The following is a 14,482-nucleotide window of genomic DNA, read 5'->3' on the forward strand; positions in this document are numbered from 1 at the left end:
TATTTATTTTTATCTGTAATATAAAATTATCTGTAAGATAAAAATGTAGATATATAAAAAATATATAATAATAATTTTATTTTAATTTTTTGAATATTAGTTTTATTATTAGTTATTAGTTTTATTATTTTATTTATTTTTAAATAATAAATTTTTTATTTTATGATTTTGTTAATAATGTTTTTTAGTAATGTTTTAAAATGCTTTGCTATTTACTCTATAAAATTTAATCTATAATTAATAATTACAAATACATTTATATTTTTAACATATAAATCTTTTAAATAAAAAAAATTTTATAATTGCAATATATTTCAATTAGAATGAACATGCTCAAAATATAGAAGATCTTTGTAAATTACATTCTGAAAACATAAAACTTTTACAAAAACAATATAATAATGTAATAGAAAACATATCTAAAGCTAAGCAAATAGAAGATCAAATGATACAAATTATGACAACTCGAACAACTGATATAGAAAATATATTACAAAAGGCTAATGTTATTATTGAAGATATAATAGAAAATAAAAAAAAATTGGAAATTAAACATAAAGAAATAATGGAATCTCATGAAAATACTTTGAAATTACAGGAAGATGATATAAAAGGTATATTTAAATAATATTATATTCCACAAATATATTTAATATATTTCATTTTTTATATCTTTCTTAAATATAATAATTACTATTCATATTAAATATATTATATGAATTCACATTTATATATGTATATTATATATATAAAATTATTATTATATAATATATTATATGGATTAATAATGGATAAAAAATATTACAATTATGCAAAAAAGAAAATAAATAATTTTTTAATTATTTTATAAATATCTATTTATATTTTATACACTCTATAAATTATAAATTAAAAAATTATTTTTATTGAATAATATTTATAGCTCAGAGGCTTGAATTAAAGCATCAAAATAATGTCCTAGAAGAACATCGTAATAAATTTATAGAAACAACGGAGAAACTTGACATTCGTCTTACAAGTCTTATAACTGAACTTCAAAAACAAAGTACATTATGCAATCAGGCAGAAGAAACACTTGAGAAAAAAGCAACAAATCTTTTAAAAGAAAGAGAATTATTTGAAGAAAAAATGAAATGGGAACGTGATTATATGGAGGTATTAAATATTAATTAAATTATATTTTTGAATTAGAATTAAAATTATTGTTATAATTTGAAATTATATATATATAAAAATACTAAATAATAAATATTTATATTTATATTTAATTAGACATTGAAGGAATCTTGGATGAAAGAACAAGAGAGACAATTAAAATTACTTGCAGAAGAAAAAGAAATAATAACAATTGAAAAAGCAGAATTACAAATTTCAAATAAATTACAAAACAATAATGAAATTGATAAAATAGAGGTATAAACAATTATATATACAGAATTATACAAGTATTATAAAAAGTAATGATACATAATTATTTAGAAAATATAAAAACTTATATTTTAATCATTATATAGTTGGAGACTGCTGTTAAAACTGCACAAGAAGCAACTATATCTGCTAATCGAAATAAATTAAAATGGCAAGAAAAAATTAATGAACTCGATATTCATAAGCAAATTTTACAAGATAAGGAGAATTTACTTATTTTACGTGCCAAAGAACTTGAATATCTTACACAAGTAATATTTTAAAATAATTATTATATTATTAATTCTTTTAATTTCTAAATCAATTATTATTTAAATATTTTATAGTCTGCATTAATTAAAAAAAAAGAAGGAATGAAAGCTTTAAAAAATGCAAAACACTTAGAAAATCAAAATAAACAAAAATTTAATCAGTTACAATTACAAATTCAAGCATTAATGGAAAAAGAAAAAAAAATTGCAACTGAAAAATACAATGTTACAAAGTAAATATTATAATATAATTATTATTTATACACACGCGCGCGCACACACACACATATTAATAATAGTTTTTTCAAAAATATACAATACTTTGTTTTTCTTTTAAATTTTTTATTATTATTATACATATCTATTTTAAAGGGATAGAATTAAAAAAGTTTCTTCAGTTTATGAAACTGAAAAACCAGAAAGAGATCTAAATGTTTCACGTAATTTTCAAAATGATATACCATTTTCTGAAATACAATCAAAATCTGAAATCACTACAGAATTAATGGTAAGAAAATAATTTATTTACAAAAATACTTTTATATATATAATATTATTTATTTAAAAAACTTTTTTGTTGCAGAATATTGTAGATCCAAACTTAATTATGTTAAAATTAAATCTCAATGATGAGTTTAATACTATTGATAAATATATAAACTTCTAAATAGACATTTAAAAGATATTTTGAAAATAATTCACAAAAGATTTTAATGTTTGCTGAAAATATTTCTTAAATCTAGCATTAATATTTAAAAATAAAATTAAATAAAAAGGATTACCTTATCAATAAATAATAATAAAATGTAATTTTCTTATTCAAAATATAATAATGTTTGTTTAGATTTTAATATCTTCATCTATAAATAAATAATGCTATTGCAATTAAATTATTCTTAAATTTAAAATTCTTTTTCATAATGTACTTTATATAATTTAATAATAATTTAAATATTTGTAACAAAATAATTATTAAATAACACTTTATATATTGAACAAACTTACCATCATTAACCAAACAATATTCTTGCAATATTTCTGTATTTTTTTGTAATGTTTTTATATCTGAAATTAAGGACTTTACTTTACAAAGTTCACTTCCTATGCTTTTTGTACAAAATGTCTGAAAAAATACATATATATAAAATAAAATAAATTTAAATAATAGCAATTTTTATTTTGTTTTAATAATATGAACTTACAATATCATGAAGCATATTCATAGAATTAATATTATTTTTTTTATCAATATTGTCAAAATTTTTAAATATATCTTGTAATTTATTTATAAAATCAATTCCTTCAGATAAAAACATTATTGCTTGCCTAAAAGAATATTTTAATAAATAACTTTAAAAATATTTTTTATTAGTATTAATTATTATTATTAATAATATAATAAATTATTAATAATATTATTATTAATAATATTAAAAAATATTTTTAAAGTAATTATTATCATAATACCGATGATAATCATGAGAAACTGGTAATCCTGATATATTCTCTGCATTATAAATTAATTTATATATTGAATGTTTATGCATTGTTAAACTTTGAAGATTTTTAACAATACTTTCTTTATAATTATTCCGTTCATCTGTATAATAAATATAAAATTAAATTTTAATTTTATAAAATTAATAATAATTTTTTTTGATTTAAAAATAAAAACCTTTTATAGTTTGTAATGTATTTATCAAATTACTATATTCAGTAATTTGCTTTTTTTCTTCAATTGCGAATTGTTCTTCACGAATAGTTCTTCTTTTGTGTAAAAGATTGATAACTTTTTCAATACTATCCATTTTAAATTATTTTAAAAGATAAATAAACAAAAGTACAATAAAGTAACTTTAAAAAATATTTCTTTGCTTATTACCAACTTGATAAATGAATCATCATATGTTAAATGTAATCAATGATCAGATTTGATCTGATCTAAACTCTTAAAGTAGGCTAACTTATATACAATACTATATACTTGAAGTAGATTGTAGTAGTATTTATTGTAAAAAAAAATGGCAGATATTTCATTTTCTAGTCGTGCATATTGTAAGATTATTTTACACGCAGCTAAATATCCACACTGTGCAATAAATGGTTTATTGTTAGCCAAACAAAGTAATAAAAATGATGGTAAATTCATTGAATTACATATTGAAGATGTAATTCCACTTTTTCATATTTGTCTTCATGTTTCGCCTATGGCAGAAATTGCTTTAACCATGGTAAATATTTGATGTGTAATGAATTCAGAAACTTAATAAATTTTGTAAAATTTTATTAATGTCATTTTTTATGGTAATAAGTATAAAATACAGATATAATTTATAAATTATATGTTAAATAATATCATTTTATTACTGGAAATACTTAAAACTTTCTATTTTTATTTGTAATTTTTAACCTATAAAATATATTAAATATATGAATTTATAAAAACATATTTATTTATAACAATCTGTAACATCATTTTCTTACGTAATTGTAAAAAATTATTGAATTATTGGAAATTTCAATTATGAAATTATATATAATTATTTGAATTTTGTAACATAAATATATTTAAAAATATTTTCAGGTTGATCAATATGCTAATAGTAAAGGTTTAGTACTAGCAGGTTATTATTTAGCAAATGAAAACATAAATGATTTAAGGTATTTTATTATTTATTTAGAATTTTTGACAATTTTTTTGTTATTGATCTTAATTATAAAAATTTAAAAATATAGTACAGATAAACCTGCTCATAAAATAGCGGATAAAATAGCAGAAAATTATGGTAATACTTTACTTGTTGTGGTAAGTGTTTTAACAAATTAAATCAAAATACTAAATCAAAATTTTTGTATTATTTTTTTTTCACATTACTAGGTGGATAATAAAGAAATTACACTTGCTATGAATTCAAATCCTTTAAGAGTATCACAATTTATAGATGGCAAATGGAAACTTAAAGATATAACAGAGTAATTAATTTAATATATCACAATTTTTTTTTAATGCTTATTGCTCATTTTTTGTGCTTATTGTTCATATTGATAAATTGCATTGATTTTTGCAGTATATTATATGATAAAGGAGTGACACATACAGATGTATTATATTCCTTACTTAAAGCAGAAGAATATAGAAATCTTATAGATTTTGATAATCATCTTGATGATATTTCTCTTAATTGGCAAAATCAAAAACTTAATAAAATCATAGAAGAAGTTATGGAAAAATATAAATAAAAATATGGAATTTATAAAAATAATTTATGAATATTTTCAAATGCATTTAGGAATATTTAATGTAAATAAATTAATAAATAAGAATATGCATTTTAATTTATTAATATAAAATGATTAAAAATAGTAAATTGAAATGAAGAATTATATTCAATATAATTATCAATGTTATTACAAAAATGATACTATCCAACTGCACTTTCAGATTCAAAATTATACAATAATTCTTTAACTTTTTATAAGTATTTGTTAAAGTAATAAATAAATAAAAACAATTTAAAAGTAAATATTTTTCATTGTTATATTTTATGAAAAGATTTTAATTTTGAAACTTGTTAAAATTATATTTTTTAATCTTCCATACCTAAAAAAATTAATTAAACAATAATAAATATTATATATATAATTGTGTTATAAAAAAAAAATAACTAATTTCTTTATTGTTCATTTTTTTTTTGAATCATTACTAACTATTATAATTATTTAATATATTACAAAATATTATAGTAATATGATTTTATGAAGAAATTTACCTGAAAATATATTTTCAAAATGATTATAACTAGAATTAAAATATATATTTGGATGCTTAAAGGTATTATCTATAATACAATTGTGTGTAATTTCATAATAAGTTTTGCATGCTTCAAGATAAGATTTTTTTTTTACATGTTGAATTATTGATTCTATATCTGAAATAAATTTAATTTTTTAAAAATAATATAATAATTAAAAATAAATAAAATGAATATACTAATAAATTATTATAAATTTCTATAATGGAAAAAATTGAATTTCATTTTTTTGATTGTGCATATATTAAAATTCTATTTATTAGATATTTATTAGATAATTATAGCTATAAATTATGAAGTTAATAAATAAAAGAGTATTGCATACAAATTTATATAAATAATATTAGAATTACTTACATTTAATAATAATTGATAAGTCCATACATGATATATTAAATCAATATGAAAGAATTAAATATATTATTATATTTATAATAATTTATATTTAATAAATATATTATTATTAAATATTTAATTCTAAATTTTTTAATTATTTTTTCATATATTCTATTTTATTTTTTAATATAATGTAATATTATAAGTAAATATTATTATTTACCTAAATGTATTAATCCATAATTTGAGAGTGTCTGTTTTAGTAGATCAAATGTCATACATTTAAACGGACAACCATGATTATCTCGTAAACCAACATTAGAATTAAATATCTTAAAACAATGAAATGGTTCATAATCTGCACGTTTTCCTTCCTGTCCATATAGAAATCGTATGCCATATCTATATTGTTTTTCAAAAGTTTTTTCATCCATTTTTTTTGTAAATTCATCTTTCCAAAATTGTATTGCATCATGTAATTTAAGACCTATTCCTTTAAGAAACAAGCCATATTGAACTCTACCACCATTTGTGAGATGATGATTTTTTTGTAATGCTTCATGAAGCAATCTCATGCACAATGGAAATGATTTTTGTGATAGCTTAAAAAAAATATTAAAATAAAATTGATATATGATAAAATGATTAATTAATAAAATCATTTTTTTATTTTTTATTAATTTTATTTTAATACTTAAGTTGTTAATATTTTAATATAGAATAATTGTAAATATTTTAAAAATAATTATAACTAAAATATACCTTATCTAATTCATCAATAGATATATATTTATATCTATTATGTTCAAGATATGGTTTATTAATATAATTTTGAAGTATATTAAATATTTTTGTTATTCTTTCATCACCATAAATATTTGATATTGTTGTTCTTGAGTACTAAAAAAAAAAAATATACAATATTTCAAAAAATAATATATATTTTTTAAATATATTTAAATATAAATTATATACTTACAGCAAAACCTTCATTTAATTTTTTTTTAAATTCAGAAAAAATTATCCAATAAATTTTTGTTTCAGGTACATAAGCAATTCCATTTTTCAAAAATACTTGTCGTTTTGCAATCAGATTTATTACATTAGTAAAATATACTTTATAAAAATTTATAATATTAATATTTTCATTGACAAAACAAAACATTTCTAAGTCTTTTTTAATTTTTTGTTTTTCCTCTTCAGAAACCTAAATAAATATATTAACAATTGTAAATAAAAAATATTCTATTAATTATAATAAAAATTATATAATAGAATATTATATAATTAATTACATATAATTATTATATTTTATACTAACAGAAGGAAATTGAATTCCATTAATATAATTAAAGAGTTTTATGTCTTTTTTATTCAAAAAAGAAAGTCTCCATTTAAATAATTTTACTTCTTGTTTAAAGAACCATTGTCTTTTCTTATGTTCTAAAGAAAATGCTGATCTCAAAATAAAGTGTGATATAGAATCATTTTTTCTTAGAAGCTGCTTTTTACTTTGTGAAATTTCATAGTTAGACATATTTATAAGTTTTGCAAACTTAATTAAATCATTTTTTTCCAATTCTTTAATTAAAGCAATACGACATTGCCTCGCTTTATAATATTGTTTTGATACTTTGTTTACTAATTCTAAAACTAAAAAACAAAATTTGATTTTATTTCTAAATATAAATATTAATTATTTATTAAAAAGAATTACAATAACTACCCTTTAATCTATCAATACACCATTGATATAATTCTTCTAATTTAATATATCCAGATGGAGGTATAATATACATTTGCAAATCATGCAAGTATATGTAATTAGGAATTTGTTTAATTTTCATACTAGGTTGAAATGTAATTGGTATGCATGCCATACCTATGAAAAATTGTAATGATAAAATAATTATTATATATCATAAAATAATATAATAACCAAATTTATATCATTTAATTTTTTATATAAAACATCATTTATTCCATTATTTCATGTGAAATTAATAATGTGAAAAAAAGATTATTTTGTATTTATAAAAGTATCTATATTTTATTCATATTATATATATATATATATATTTTATCATTTTATTTCATCAATATTCATCAATTTATTTATGATCTCAATTCATCTTTAATAAATTGTAAAAATTCAATGTCAAAATTCATTATCAAAATATTATTAAAATAAATGATTATACAATTATTATAATATAAAAAAATTAATTAATTTTCAACATAAATATTTAAAAAACATCTTTATAAAAATTATTGCTACTGTTTTTAAGATATAAATAGTTAACAATAGTTAAGATATTTGTTTTGTACAATTAAATTATTATATATTACTAATAATTACTTAATTAACTTTTGATCTATTTATAATTTTATTGTATTGTATAATATTTATTACAAAGAAATATCATTGAAAATTTAATAAAATAATTTTTATTGCGCGACGATAACATAACCATACATAACAATGTGATTAGTATAATTTTAATATATGAGGTTAAATGTCAAACATTTTTTGTCTTATTATGACTTCTTTGTTACAACAATATAAATTTGAATGTCGGTAAGTTATTTAAAATATTATTTAAAATAAGCATAAATATAATAAAATATATATATATATTTTATAAGTATATTTGCATTACAATTATGGAAATATATAAATTTTTTTATGAAATTCTAATAAAAATTAACTTTCGATATAATTATAAAATATAATTAACAACGATTGAAACACTTAATTATTAAAAATAAAATTATGATATATTTATAGTATTTGAAATATTTTGAAATTACATAAGAGTAATTAAGAATTAATATTATAAAACTATTAAAATATAAATTGATACTTATACTTTAATATATATATATTATTTTATGTAATAAAATTTAAAAAAAATTTAGTTTATATGTTTGTTATGTTTAGAGTTAGTTCGGTTTTAAATAAAAATAATCAATCTTATGGGAAAAATTATATGTTTGATAATTGTCCTGAAACATGTTGGAATTCCAATTCGGTAAGGAAATTTTTTTTTTATTTTTGATATATAATATTAAAAGAAATATTTATTATTATTATATACATGTATTATAGGGAATTCCACAATGGATAATTATTCATTTTGAACAAGAATGTGTAGTAAATTCATTTGAAATTGAATTTCAAGGTGGATTTGTTGGCAAAGATTGTCATTTAGAAGTTGGTGACAAAGAAACTAAATTTTATGAATCCTTTTATCCAGAAGATAAAAATACAATACAAATGTTTAATTTGAAAAATTCAATCAAAGCAAAAACATTTAAATTTGTATTTAATGAAAGTACAGATTTTTTTGGCAGAATAATCATATACAAATTATCTTTATATTCATAACATATTATAATAATATTTATAATATGTAGATTTTATTATATTTTAAATAAAATATAAAAATTTTTCAAATTTTCAAAATGTTATTAACTATAAAAAATTAATACATTATAAAAAAAAATTTTTTAGCTATTTTATAGAAAAAAATATATATACAATCTTAAAATATATATAAAAAATAAAAAAATCAGAAGATTTTTATTTTGAAGTATATAAAAAATATAATTTATATATTTCAATACCATTATGTTAAATATATAAACATGTAGTAATGATAAATGAATTAAATAAGATATAAAATGATTATATAAATTATGATAAATGACATTAAAACATTATTTTCAATCAAACAATTATTAATAAAAAGATATAAAATATAATAATTATATTATTATATAATAAAAAAAAATATTTTTTGTAAATATTTTAGAAATTTATATATAGTAATGTATATATTAATATGTATATAAATTATATATATATATATATATATATATTGTATATATTAATATATATAATGTATACATATTAAAAAAAATTAAATTAATGTCCATTCAATTTAAGTTCTTAAAATTTCTCTTTATCTGATATTCCGTTTATAATACAATATATGTATTATATATGTATTATAATCGCAAATAACGAAAAATCTTGTGGGATGAATAGAATTAAGAAGAGCATTTTTTTTTTTTATTCAACAATACATAATGCTATATGATTTTATTTATTGATACTTATAAATAATACTTTTGGTTAATATGTATCTATTTTTAATACATATTAAAATCCATTAAAATCAACTAATCATATTATTGCATTTTTTTTAGAAGACTTTTTGTTAACCATTTTGTTTGTTCTTTGTTTTAATGATAAAATAGTAAAAAAATGAAGTCATATTAGATCTGCAATTTCTTTTTAAATTTGTAGTGCTTATATGAAATAAAACAAATTCAAATAAAAGGCAAAATAAAGATTTTTATTTAATATATCAGTTAGCAGAAATAGCTGATCCAAGTTGTCTCATTAATTTATAACATTCTTGAAGTCTTTTTCTATCACCTACTCTTTCCAAAGTTTTTGCAGCTTCTGCAAGCATACCTGCACGTTCTCCAGGAGTGGCTAGTAATAATGAAGGTAAATGTCGACATGCTAAACATAAAGCTACTGCGTGTTCTTTTTCTCCAGTATATTGATCTTGTGAACGATCTTTACCACAAATAATTGAAGAACGTGAATTTCTATGATGTAAGCTGCGATCTAATAATATCTGAGTTTTTACAGGTGTTGCTCCTGCCATTATACGTACTGTGGCTTCATAAAGAAATACTCTTGCCAAGGTAGACTAAAAAATAAACAACAATGATTAAAGATGATGAATATTTTTAATAATTAAAAAAAAAAAAACTTACTGGAATATGTTGACATAATTGTCTTAAACAAGCTAAATCACGTTGAAAACCTCTAAGAGATATATTTGTGGTTAATTTTTCTAAATCACTATCTAATTCTTGCCAAAGTGTAGTTCTCATTTCAAGTAACCAGTCACAAATCCACAATTGAGTAAGCTAAAAAAATCAAAACCAATAAAAAAATCATTAATTAAAAAAAATATAAATATATATAAGTTTTATTTACTATCATATATTTATTACTATATGATGTTGAAATCTGCCACAAGAGTTGCACTGTAGAAGTATTGCATAGTTATATTTCATGCAATGCAACTACAATGCACAGTTGTAACAGGTAAGCAATCAAATAAATATTATATACAATCATTAATAAATATTTTAATAATGATACTAGATAATTTTATATGAAATAATGTACTTCATATCAATTCTTGATCTATATTATGATTTACTTGTTTATTAAAAATATTTTTTATTTTGTATAAAAATGAAATATTTATTTAAAAAATATATATATAATATATTATAATATATTATAAAAACTAACTTAAAGAATAAAATTATAAATTTAAAATTAAATACTTTTATTTTTATATTCAAATTGTGTTAATTCATAATTTTTAATTTTTTAATTATTATATTTAGTTGTATTTAATAAGAGTTGAATATTAATATTGATATTAAATATTGATATTATATCTAATGGATATAATATCTAAATATCTTACCAAAACATTTTGTGAAGACTGTTGTTTGCAATTATAATAAACCAAGCATTGTTCAAGTAATATTCCTGCTTGATCAATAAAATGCATGGAAGTTGGTTTAATAGTAGCTTTTGCAGCTTGCAAAGTATTGAAAACAATATATGGTAGTGGACTAACACTATTATTATTATTGCAAAGTTGATAATTTTTTTCATAAGGAAATTTGCTTTCAACAATGCTCCATGCTTGAGAATCATCTTCTTTTAATCTCCAACATGCTGCTACATACATAACTGCTCCCCACCATAATCCAATTTCATCTTCACAATCTAAAATATTAATTGACGAAATTGTTCATTCATCAAAATAAAGAAATAAATTTAATTGTATATATTCAGTATGAAAAAATTAAAAAAAATTTTATTTAATTTTAATAATTCTTACGTGTAATTGTAACTTTGTCAGTACACAAAAATCCAGTATATACTCCAGCAGAAGCCATAATAGTTTGTCCATATTCTAATATTGAAGATAAATGAGTATCTCCAACAGTGCCAGTTAAAATACGTAAACATTGTCCAATTAAATAATCTCTATATGCACGTGAAGCATATGATAGAGGATCAGCTTTACTAGTTTGAGACGTGAATTCATTATCTGGTTGTTCTCCATATTGCCATTTTTGAAATGCTAAAAATTTTGCACCTTCATCACTCATTATCCATTTTAATTTTGATGGAACTGTACATGATGACAATAATGTACGTGCTTTGCCTAAATAATATTTATGAATAAATGGAAAAAGTGATTGTTTGAAACATAATGCAACATTAGTATATATTTCTGCCAATAATGATTTTGGAATAGTTTCACCAATTGTTTCTGCATAATTCACTGCAGAAAGAGCGAGATACAAAGTTCCATTTTTTGATCCTTCTGATAAATGTAAACATAGCATATGCTGATAAATAATAGCTATTTCCATAGCTGATATTTCTGCCTGTTGTCGTATGGTTTTTTCTGAAAACCATTTATGAATATGTAAAATCCATTTCCCAATCCATAATTTATGAAGAAGTTGTCTTATTATTTGCCACATAGTTGCAAGCCAAGTTTCTGTACGAGATGATGGATATGGACGACCTAAATATTGCAAACATTGATGTAAATCTCGATATGCTTGACTATATTCACTTTTTGATATATTAAATTCTGCTTGGCGTCTCCATCTATGAAGTTCAAGAAATATTTTACTATCAGAAGGAAATATTGGATCACCATATAATAATAATCTACAAAGTCCGCCAATTAAAAGTATAGTATTCGTTAACCATAATAATAAATTACTCCATACTGGATTTTCAAAATCTGATTGATCTAAAAAAGATTAATGTTGTTATTATTCATTATATGTAACAATTAGTAGATTATAATAATATAATAATATATAGTATATAATTATTATTATAATAATAAATTATTATTATTACAATATTTATACCTTGATAATTAAGAATGGTACGACCATCCAATTTTGTATTTATATAATCAGAATTAAATCTTCCAATGTTATTTATTACAAAACCTAAAGGATTGAATGCTAAAAAGAGAAGCATAAATCCACAGAGAGTAAGTCTGGTATGATCTCTCATGCTTTGATTGGTAAGAACAGATGTTGCATCAACATTTTGTAAAACATCTGGATCATCTTTTATAGAAGATGGAGATGGGGGAGATAATGGTGCTGGTGCTGGAGATAAAGATGGTTCACTTGAATCTGATCTAGGTGGTGTAAGTTCACCACAAACTAATAAATCACGTAAATTTTGTCTTTGAGCTAATTTTAATGACATATTTTCTTGTTTTAATCTTGCATTAGAATTTTGCAGAAATCTAAAATTTTATTAAATTTTTAGAAATCTAAAATTGTTTAATAAATATTTTTTTAATATATAATATATATGTAAAAAAATTAAATATATATAATATATTTAATATACCTAATATAATCAATAGTTTTTCTTAAAATTGCTGATTTATTTAATTTAGCATCTACTCCAACAATGATATTTTTCAATTCAATAATTTTATCATTAATTGATGTTCTATAACGTCGTTCTATAGCATTATGTGCACTACGTTTTACTTCTTTTACTCTTGGTACACCTATATGTGTATTTGTGCTCAAACGATTAATTTGTACTTTATCAGTATCTAATACAACTGGAATACCTAAATAAAAATTGAAATATGAATATGAATAAAAATAAAAAATCTGATAGTATATCAATAAATTGCCATAATTTTTTACCAGCAGTTAAAACTGTTCCATTAGCAGTATTTACTAATGTATGTATTTGATGTGGTACAGAAGTTGAACTAACAGCTTGTGACCCTCTAGAATAAACAACTGATTCTGATTTTATAAGCTTAGCTGGTAAAAGTAATTGTCTTTGTTGTGTCATTGGTGCAATTGTTACAACAGGTGATTGGACACTAAAATTCATATTTTGTGGAATAGCATATTGTGAACTAAATACTGTGGGTGCTGGTGTGACAGATATTCTCTGTGCTCTATTCTGTACAGGTATTACATCTTGCAATTGTGATTGTTGTTGCTTTTGTTGTTGAGGTTGTTGAGAAACACAAGAAATTTGTTGTGTATTTTCTGTTACTGTTGGAGTTAATATTACATTTCCATTTGATACAGGTTTTATAATATTTGGATTTTCAAAATTATGAAATTCTTTGAAATCCTTTAATTCTTTATTATTATTAAAGTTTAAAAAATCCAATCCTTCTGTATCCATGCCCAAAGGCTCTTCCAATTGTGATAATAATGCATCATCACTAAATAAATTTTCATTTTTTAATAATTCACTTTCACAGTTTGTAAGAAGTTCTATAACATACATAAAAAAAAAAGAAAATAAAAACGGAATTAATATGTATATAAATAAAATTACATATAGTAATACTGGTTATACTTTATTACATATTTCAAATTTTTAATGTAATAATATGTATATAAGTTATTAAAAATTTTTTAATTTAATTTTAAAAAAATATTGAATTAGATAATAAAAATTAAAACTATTCTATTATACTGTTTTAATGAATAAAATCATATATATATATATATATATATATA

General features: G+C 19.5%; 7 protein-coding genes across 8 annotated transcripts in view; 3 read left to right on the forward strand and 4 right to left on the reverse strand.

The window, feature by feature from the left end:
- The window catches only part of LOC102677486 (centrosomal protein of 112 kDa-like), a 5,560-nt gene extending 2,713 nt beyond the window's left edge, over window positions 1–2,847 (forward strand). For both annotated transcript variants that reach the window (XM_006616095.2, XM_031510644.1), the window contains exons 6-12: window positions 323–614; window positions 923–1,155; window positions 1,273–1,413; window positions 1,515–1,679; window positions 1,755–1,912; window positions 2,052–2,187; window positions 2,263–2,847. In XM_006616095.2, coding sequence (XP_006616158.2) covers window positions 323–614; window positions 923–1,155; window positions 1,273–1,413; window positions 1,515–1,679; window positions 1,755–1,912; window positions 2,052–2,187; window positions 2,263–2,346 — 1,209 coding nt within the window. In that variant the 3' untranslated portion in view covers window positions 2,347–2,847. The remainder of the gene's footprint in view (window positions 1–322; window positions 615–922; window positions 1,156–1,272; window positions 1,414–1,514; window positions 1,680–1,754; window positions 1,913–2,051; window positions 2,188–2,262) is intronic.
- LOC102677981 lies at window positions 2,214–3,520 on the reverse strand. Its single transcript, XM_006616099.2, has 5 exons — window positions 3,355–3,520; window positions 3,147–3,279; window positions 2,882–3,005; window positions 2,685–2,802; window positions 2,214–2,539 (listed from the first exon to the last, which is right to left on the reverse strand). Exons 1-5 carry the CDS (start codon window positions 3,485–3,487, stop codon window positions 2,520–2,522), a joined length of 528 nt encoding a protein of 175 aa, XP_006616162.1. The 5' UTR covers window positions 3,488–3,520; the 3' UTR covers window positions 2,214–2,519.
- Window positions 3,521–3,646: 126 nt separating this feature from the next.
- Window positions 3,647–5,019, forward strand: LOC102678122 (ER membrane protein complex subunit 8/9 homolog). Its single transcript, XM_006616100.1, has 5 exons — window positions 3,647–3,910; window positions 4,264–4,340; window positions 4,416–4,485; window positions 4,558–4,652; window positions 4,748–5,019. Exons 1-5 carry the CDS (start codon window positions 3,701–3,703, stop codon window positions 4,917–4,919), a joined length of 624 nt encoding a protein of 207 aa, XP_006616163.1. The 5' UTR covers window positions 3,647–3,700; the 3' UTR covers window positions 4,920–5,019.
- Window positions 5,020–5,101: 82 nt separating this feature from the next.
- Window positions 5,102–6,659, reverse strand: LOC102681635 (probable DNA primase large subunit). The gene is made up of 4 exons (XM_006616129.2): window positions 6,590–6,659; window positions 6,051–6,429; window positions 5,480–5,608; window positions 5,102–5,109 (listed from the first exon to the last, which is right to left on the reverse strand). Exons 2-4 carry the CDS (start codon window positions 6,400–6,402, stop codon window positions 5,102–5,104), a joined length of 489 nt encoding a protein of 162 aa, XP_006616192.2. The 5' UTR covers window positions 6,403–6,429; window positions 6,590–6,659.
- Window positions 6,660–7,026: 367 nt separating this feature from the next.
- LOC102681768 (DNA primase large subunit-like) lies at window positions 7,027–7,755 on the reverse strand. The gene is made up of 3 exons (XM_006616130.2): window positions 7,554–7,755; window positions 7,145–7,480; window positions 7,027–7,034 (listed from the first exon to the last, which is right to left on the reverse strand). The coding sequence occupies exons 1-3, from the start codon at window positions 7,705–7,707 to the stop codon at window positions 7,027–7,029; spliced, it is 498 nt and encodes a 165-aa protein (XP_006616193.1). The 5' UTR covers window positions 7,708–7,755.
- Window positions 7,756–8,267: 512 nt separating this feature from the next.
- LOC102678255 (nuclear receptor 2C2-associated protein) lies at window positions 8,268–9,319 on the forward strand. The gene is made up of 3 exons (XM_006616101.2): window positions 8,268–8,405; window positions 8,769–8,859; window positions 8,937–9,319. The coding sequence occupies exons 1-3, from the start codon at window positions 8,344–8,346 to the stop codon at window positions 9,213–9,215; spliced, it is 432 nt and encodes a 143-aa protein (XP_006616164.1). The 5' UTR covers window positions 8,268–8,343; the 3' UTR covers window positions 9,216–9,319.
- A 575-nt stretch (window positions 9,320–9,894) lies between these two features.
- The window catches only part of LOC102679417 (sterol regulatory element-binding protein 1), a 5,592-nt gene continuing 1,004 nt past the window's right edge, over window positions 9,895–14,482 (reverse strand). Inside the window, exons 2-8 of the mRNA XM_006616111.2 lie at window positions 13,643–14,233; window positions 13,332–13,563; window positions 12,833–13,224; window positions 11,776–12,708; window positions 11,353–11,660; window positions 10,622–10,777; window positions 9,895–10,554 (exon numbers count right to left, since the gene is read on the reverse strand). Coding sequence (XP_006616174.1) covers window positions 10,201–10,554; window positions 10,622–10,777; window positions 11,353–11,660; window positions 11,776–12,708; window positions 12,833–13,224; window positions 13,332–13,563; window positions 13,643–14,233 — 2,966 coding nt within the window. The 3' untranslated portion in view covers window positions 9,895–10,200. The remainder of the gene's footprint in view (window positions 10,555–10,621; window positions 10,778–11,352; window positions 11,661–11,775; window positions 12,709–12,832; window positions 13,225–13,331; window positions 13,564–13,642; window positions 14,234–14,482) is intronic.

This window comes from Apis dorsata, unplaced genomic scaffold (assembly GCF_000469605.1).
Source record: "Apis dorsata unplaced genomic scaffold, Apis dorsata 1.3 scaffold_249, whole genome shotgun sequence".
Lineage (NCBI taxonomy): Eukaryota > Metazoa > Arthropoda > Insecta > Hymenoptera > Apidae > Apis > Apis dorsata.

What these genes read in the sequence shown, in the direction of transcription:
- LOC102681635 (XM_006616129.2), bottom strand. Translation starts at nt 6,402, where the DNA reads ATGAGATTGCTTCATGAAGCATTACAAAAAAATCATCATCTCACAAAT. An exon ending in TTATGGATTAATACATTTAG is followed by an intron (nt 5,609 to 6,050) that starts GTAAATAATAAT and finishes AATTTATTTCAG; the next exon opens with ATATAGAATCAATAATTCAA.
- LOC102677981 (XM_006616099.2), bottom strand. Translation starts at nt 3,487, where the DNA reads ATGGATAGTATTGAAAAAGTTATCAATCTTTTACACAAAAGAAGAACT. An exon ending in TACATTACAAACTATAAAAG is followed by an intron (nt 3,280 to 3,354) that starts GTTTTTATTTTT and finishes TTTATTATACAG; the next exon opens with ATGAACGGAATAATTATAAA. An exon ending in GTTTCTCATGATTATCATCG is followed by an intron (nt 3,006 to 3,146) that starts GTATTATGATAA and finishes ATATTCTTTTAG; the next exon opens with GCAAGCAATAATGTTTTTAT.
- LOC102678122 (XM_006616100.1), top strand. Translation starts at nt 3,701, where the DNA reads ATGGCAGATATTTCATTTTCTAGTCGTGCATATTGTAAGATTATTTTA. An exon ending in GAAAACATAAATGATTTAAG is followed by an intron (nt 4,341 to 4,415) that starts GTATTTTATTAT and finishes TTAAAAATATAG; the next exon opens with TACAGATAAACCTGCTCATA. An exon ending in AAACTTAAAGATATAACAGA is followed by an intron (nt 4,653 to 4,747) that starts GTAATTAATTTA and finishes TGATTTTTGCAG; the next exon opens with TATATTATATGATAAAGGAG.
- LOC102678255 (XM_006616101.2), top strand. Translation starts at nt 8,344, where the DNA reads ATGTCAAACATTTTTTGTCTTATTATGACTTCTTTGTTACAACAATAT. An exon ending in CAATATAAATTTGAATGTCG is followed by an intron (nt 8,406 to 8,768) that starts GTAAGTTATTTA and finishes TGTTATGTTTAG; the next exon opens with AGTTAGTTCGGTTTTAAATA. An exon ending in CATGTTGGAATTCCAATTCG is followed by an intron (nt 8,860 to 8,936) that starts GTAAGGAAATTT and finishes CATGTATTATAG; the next exon opens with GGAATTCCACAATGGATAAT.
- LOC102681768 (XM_006616130.2), bottom strand. Translation starts at nt 7,707, where the DNA reads ATGGCATGCATACCAATTACATTTCAACCTAGTATGAAAATTAAACAA. An exon ending in GTGTATTGATAGATTAAAGG is followed by an intron (nt 7,481 to 7,553) that starts GTAGTTATTGTA and finishes TTTGTTTTTTAG; the next exon opens with TTTTAGAATTAGTAAACAAA.